Source organism: Protobothrops mucrosquamatus, unplaced genomic scaffold (assembly GCF_001527695.2).
Source record: "Protobothrops mucrosquamatus isolate PMUCROS unplaced genomic scaffold, P.Mucros_1.0 scaffold_253, whole genome shotgun sequence".
Lineage (NCBI taxonomy): Eukaryota > Metazoa > Chordata > Lepidosauria > Squamata > Viperidae > Protobothrops > Protobothrops mucrosquamatus.
The window spans coordinates 2,567,872-2,573,733 of NW_015386329.1; the positions used below are offsets into that span (position 1 = coordinate 2,567,872).

Below are 5,862 nucleotides of genomic sequence, written 5' to 3' on the forward strand. Positions count from 1 at the left end.
ATTAAACCACTGAGCCACCATGCCTGTAATAAGGAATTGAGAACCAGGAATAGGTAACCAATTTTAGTTCCATGCTTTACGAGCCACCATTAAGAACTATCAGAATAAATAAATAATTAGTAATAACTATTCTACATCCAGAACAGGGATCTGAAACAAATAATCTGGAGTGGAAAAAAGAATGGAGAAATTATCATAGTTAGATGCAATATGTTGATGTAATTTAATTAATCCAATTTATAGTGTCACGTGTTTTAATTAATGTAATTTATATGTATTTTGAAAAATAGACTATATGAATATGAATATATGCAGTGCTTTTTTTATAAAAAAAAAAAAGAAAAGAAAAAAGGTGCCGGAACTCACACACGTCATACCACCCGCCTTGCCTACCCTACAAGGTTCCATCCAAAAAAGGTGCCGTAACTCCGTTCTGGGCATTCTATGACAAAAAAAGCCCTGAATATATGTATCAAATATATATCTTGCAGCAACAGGATCAAAAATATTACATCTCACAAAGAGCTTTGGGCTAGCACAAAACATATATCCAAGCAATATTTCCACATTGTGATGGGGATGACTCATCAGGCACAATCCTATCCATCCATAGTGGAACTCTAAGCACATTTTTGAATGGAACAAGCGAAAATTAATAGGTAGATGGACCAGTGCATCCCGAAATTGCTTTGAGCTACTAAAAATTATGCATCCACAAATCCAAGAGACTGTCCTAGGAATCTACGTCTAAGAATCCTAGTTTCATGAAAAGACAATACCTTATTCAATTCAAAGCTTTTGTAATTCATAGCTATTAAGACATAAAATATACATACAGTATCTTGCACAGTGCTTTTTTTGTAAAAAAAAAAAAAAAAAAAAAAGGGTGCCGGAACTCACACACATCATACCACCCGCCTTGCCTGCCCTACAAGGTTCCATCCCAAAAAGGTGCCGGAACTCCATTCTGGGCGTTCTATGACAAAAAAAGCCCTGATCTTGCACCAAAAATATAGAAATGAGTAAGCTTGTGACTTCTGCACCACAAAATATCTTCCGGATCATTCCAAATCATATATCAACGTGATAATCTGGTGAGGATGCATCATTGTTCTGTTTACTATAAACATACCTGTTTTTGAATGAGTTCTTGCCCCCTTTCTGGATGCATGTGTACTAGATTCAGTTGTGGAGATACGGATCTACGAAATGGGTAAATGTCACGGACGTAGGTCTGTGGGATAATTTAAAAAAGCCTGTATTTTATAAATGAATTGTACTTCTAGCACATTAGCAATTGCATTTTTGGAAATCGTAATACTTTTCAGTCATAATGGTGTAGTGGAGGAGAAAAATCTCTCATTTCTGGGCTTCCTTTTTACATAAGTTGATAACTGGTTAAGAAACAGGAAAGAGAATAAGAATAAATGGGCAACTTTGATACTGGTGATATATGCATAGTGTGAACTCCCAGGGATCAATATTGAGACTGATGGGACTAAGTTGGCAATAATAACCAATATCCCAGAATATAGGCTCAAAATCCATATGGATCTTGACAGACTTGAAAACTGGGCCTTATCTAACAAAATGAAATTCAGTGTAGAGGAAAGCAAGATTTTACATTTAGGCAAGAAAAAGAAGAAGCAGGGTCAACAAGCTGTACAAGATTAGGTGAAACCTGGCTCAATAGCAGTAACTGTGAGAGGGATCAATCACAATCACTTAAATATGAGCCAGCAATATGCAGCAGCCACCAAAAAAGTCAATGCAAGCCTAGGCTGCATTAATACAGGGATAGAATCAACATCTCGTGAAATATTAGTACTGCTTTATAAAGACCACACTTGGAATACTGCGTCCAGTATTGGTCACCACTATATAAAAAAGATGTTGAGATTCTGGAAAGAGTGCAGAGATGAGCAACAAAAATGATTAGGGGCCTGGAATCTAAAACATATGAAGAATGGTTGCAAGAATTGGGTATATTTAGTGTAGTGAAAAGAAGGAGTAGGAGAGACATGATAGAAGTGTTTCAATATTTGAGGGATTACCACAAAGAAAAGCGGGTCAGCCTATTTTTCAAAGCATCAAAAGGCAAGACAAGAAACAATGGATGGAAACTAAAAATGGAGAGAAGCAACCTAAAACTAAGGAGAAATTTCCTAATCGTGAGAACAATTAACTAATGGAATGGCTTGCCTTCAGAAGTTGTGGGTGCTCCATCACCGGGATCTTTTAAGAATAGACTGGATGGCCATTTGCCTGAAATAGTATAGGGTTTCCTGCTCAAGCAAGGGGTTGGACTGGAAGACCTCCAAGGTCTTCTATGGTTTAATCTATGGGGGTCTTTTTCCCCTTATATAGAAATGGTATAAAAAGTTAGAGCTGAGCAGTTGATAATACTGAACCTCTCCAGACTGAGGCAATGAGCTTCAAAATGACAGACAATTCAGTGTAAAATAATGCACATTAGCCCAAAATATCCAAGCTTCATTGAAATATGAATGGGATCTGAATTGCTAGTGATTGATAAGGAAAGGGATATTTAAAAAAGACAGTTTCATGCTTGGAACCATTAGGAAAGCAATTGAAAATAGAACTGCAAATATAATAATGCCCTTATATAAACCTGTGATGAGATCATATTCAAACTATTGTGTAGGGTTTGGGTCATCATATCTTAAAGATACTATAAAGCTGTAAAAGATGCAATCAAAATAATCAGGGATCTGGAACAACTTTCATACCAGAAAGAATGTAGCAATTTGAGCTTTTTAAAGCTTGGAATAAAAGAGGGTAAGTAGAAACATAATAGGAATATATAAAATCTGCTCTGTCCATCCAACCCAGATGACCAGAGAATTAAGAGTTGACCTAGAATTTCATAGCTGCCATGACAGCCATACGCTTACTCTCAGATCATCACGGGCTCTACAGCATGGATCCAGCATTTATTTTCAAGCAATTAGCATTTGATGTGGTAGAGCGAGGAATTCCTAGCAGTCCTTTGTCACTGAGGGATCAGTTTCTAGTTACCAATTCTGCACAGAAGAAGGGGCTATTAAAATTGTCCCAGAAGCCTTCTGGGTCCATCAGGGTCACTGCTATGAGATGGGAGGTTATATTAATTGTTTACCTATAAACACATATACGGTTTGGGCTTGGATACTTTCAAAATCCCATACAGAATATGCTCATCCAATACAAACCAAAAGAGATGACATGTTGCAAGTCTGTACACATTTCTGGAGTTAGAAATGAGCATTTCTGTGGTAATCCTTCTCTACCCCCACTCTTGAAATTGGAAGAGCTCACTCCCTTACAATATTTGGAAGGACAATTGAAACACTGATATTCCACAAGTACTTGGGAAATAAGTGTTATTTCCAAGATATAAGTAGGCTACCCATAAGTTTTTATCAAAGAGTTTATGTTACATTGTTACCTTTTCTAATATTAATAACTAATTTGCTAGTTTGGTCATCATTGTTTCTTATTCTACTGTGGTTGCATTATTGTTGTATTTGTAAGCCATTTAGAGTCTATGCTTGAAACAACACACACATTTTGAAAATACATCAAAATAAATTAAATAAGTATATTTTCAGAGTGTTTTATGCATTGTCAGACATAACCACAAGTGAGTCCAATGGAGCTTACTTCCAGTAAACAGAACAGAACTGAATAACAGATTTGGGAGGGACCTTGGAGGTCTTCTAGTCCAACCCCCCGCTCAGACAGAAATCGCTATACCATTTCAGACAAATGATTGTCCAATCTCTTCTTAAAAATTTCCAGTGTTGGTACACACACTTAAGGGCCTATACATATTATTATTAGATTGTATTAAACTTTCATATTAGTGTATCCAAAAAGTCACTCGCTGATGAGATTTTCAATTACAGTTAAGAAGTAACATTATAATATAAAATTATCTCACCTTATTATAATGAATAAGATTCCACCGCTTATCCATTAAAAAATAGTTGGAAGACTGGGATTCAGGTATGTTAAAAAATTCCAGACACTCCTAGCACATAAAGACATAAGCATAAGGTAATATTGGTTGATCACATGTTCTTCAATTTAGAAAGTTATTGATTTTAAAAGTATTCTCCTCAGATAATTGTGGCTATATCTCTATTCCCTGCCTATAAAGATGGAATCTTAATAAAAAAAATAAGCTGTCAAGCCTTGCACTGCTACTAAAATAGCTCTTAGTTACTGATACCACTTATGATTGTAACAGAGTTTTTAAAAGCCACTGTCATCTTGAATTAATTTCCAAAATCACAACTGAAAGTGATATGCTTACTTCATATAATAGGCCTATGGAAATGAGCTGAATATGCAGATATTGTATATCTGAGGTAATTTGTAAGATGAATATTATAGGAGAAATACATGTATGATGACCTTTTCACATAATGAGATGTAAAGAAGCTGCTAAATCAGGCTTTCAACAAATAATTTTCTCCTTGTAAAGATCTGTATATTATTCCAAATCAATCTTTATACCACAACCTAATGAGGTTAATGAAGGAGCTTTAATACAGGAAGACTGGAAAATACAGCCAAAACTTTTTTTCCAAAATTATTTTAATAATTTGCAAACCTTTAAAAGAGCTTCAAACTGGGTGTCTTCATGGACTGGTAGCTGGGTTGGGATATCACATTCATTCTGCCCATGAACTACTAAGGTCTTGGTACCTTTAAAAGCAATAATATAATAAAATTTTTGTTTACAAAAAATATACTTTTGGAATCCTGGATAAATAAAAATAAATTACTGTATGTCTTAGTCTCTGAGTTGTTCAGAACATTTTAGATGATTCTTATTCTGTTATCATTTTTGCTTCTGTACAATACAGTGCAGCTGAAAAAGAAAGAGTGACTGTTTTGTACAGGGATATTCAGAGAAGCCTCATGCCTCACTGAGAATTTCTCCTTCTCTCTTACCATGTCCAGTATTATAATATTATGCAATCCTGGCTTTCATGCATGTGCAGAGCTTTTTTTCAAGCATGTGGATATAGCTAGAAAGAGAAGGTAATCCAATTCAGGCTGTAATTGCTAAATTTATAACACTATTGTTAACAATATGGAAGGGATTTTAAAAATAACCATGGGGACTTAATGCAGAATATGATTTTCAAGAACATCGGTTGTTTGTTTGGCTTGCTCCTTCAAAAGACTTTGTATCAGTTTTCTTTTGTCTATTCTATGGAATCTATACAAAATATGTATTGCAACTCATGGAGCTTTTTATGTGAAACCCATGCAGCACTTATAGTCTGTCTAATTCCAAAATTATATCCATTAACACAAACCATTTTCCTAAACCAGGGCTTTTCAACCTTTTCACCCATTGTACCACTTTTAGGATATGGCAACATCTGACATTTTGACACCTCGCCTAGCAAGGTGTCAAAAACGTGATGACCAAAAAAAGGAAAAAAGTGATAAAGTACAGGTAGTCCTCGACTTACAACAGTTCGCTTAGTGACTGTTCGAAGTTACAATGGCACTGAAAAAAGTGGCCCCCAAGCCACAGCCGAGCAAGACACCTGCCTGCCCGCCTGGCGGTGCTCCTCCTCCTGTCCAAGGTTTTCATTGTTGTGAGCATTTCTGTTGAGGATTGGCAGTGGGGGTGGGGTGGGGGGTGTTTGGTTTTTATTCCCCCCCCATCTGCTGGGTGGTTGCAGCAGGTTTTGGTCACTTCACATGACCCTGGAACACTGTGATCATCATAAATATGAATCAGTTGCCAAGCATCTGAATGTAAATCACAAGACCCTGGAGATGCTGCAACATTCCAGCTGATCGGCACTTCTTTTTTTTTTTTTTTTTTTTTTTTTT

General features: G+C 36.1%; 1 protein-coding gene across 1 annotated transcript in view; it reads right to left on the reverse strand.

Annotated features, from left to right (window-relative positions):
- Window positions 1-5,862, reverse strand: part of UNC80 (unc-80 homolog, NALCN channel complex subunit) — a 58,675-nt gene that overhangs the window by 43,640 nt on the left and 9,173 nt on the right. Inside the window, exons 2-4 of the mRNA XM_015831053.1 lie at window positions 4,619-4,713; window positions 3,944-4,033; window positions 1,133-1,234 (exon numbers count right to left, since the gene is read on the reverse strand). Coding sequence (XP_015686539.1) covers window positions 1,133-1,234; window positions 3,944-4,033; window positions 4,619-4,713 — 287 coding nt within the window. The remainder of the gene's footprint in view (window positions 1-1,132; window positions 1,235-3,943; window positions 4,034-4,618; window positions 4,714-5,862) is intronic.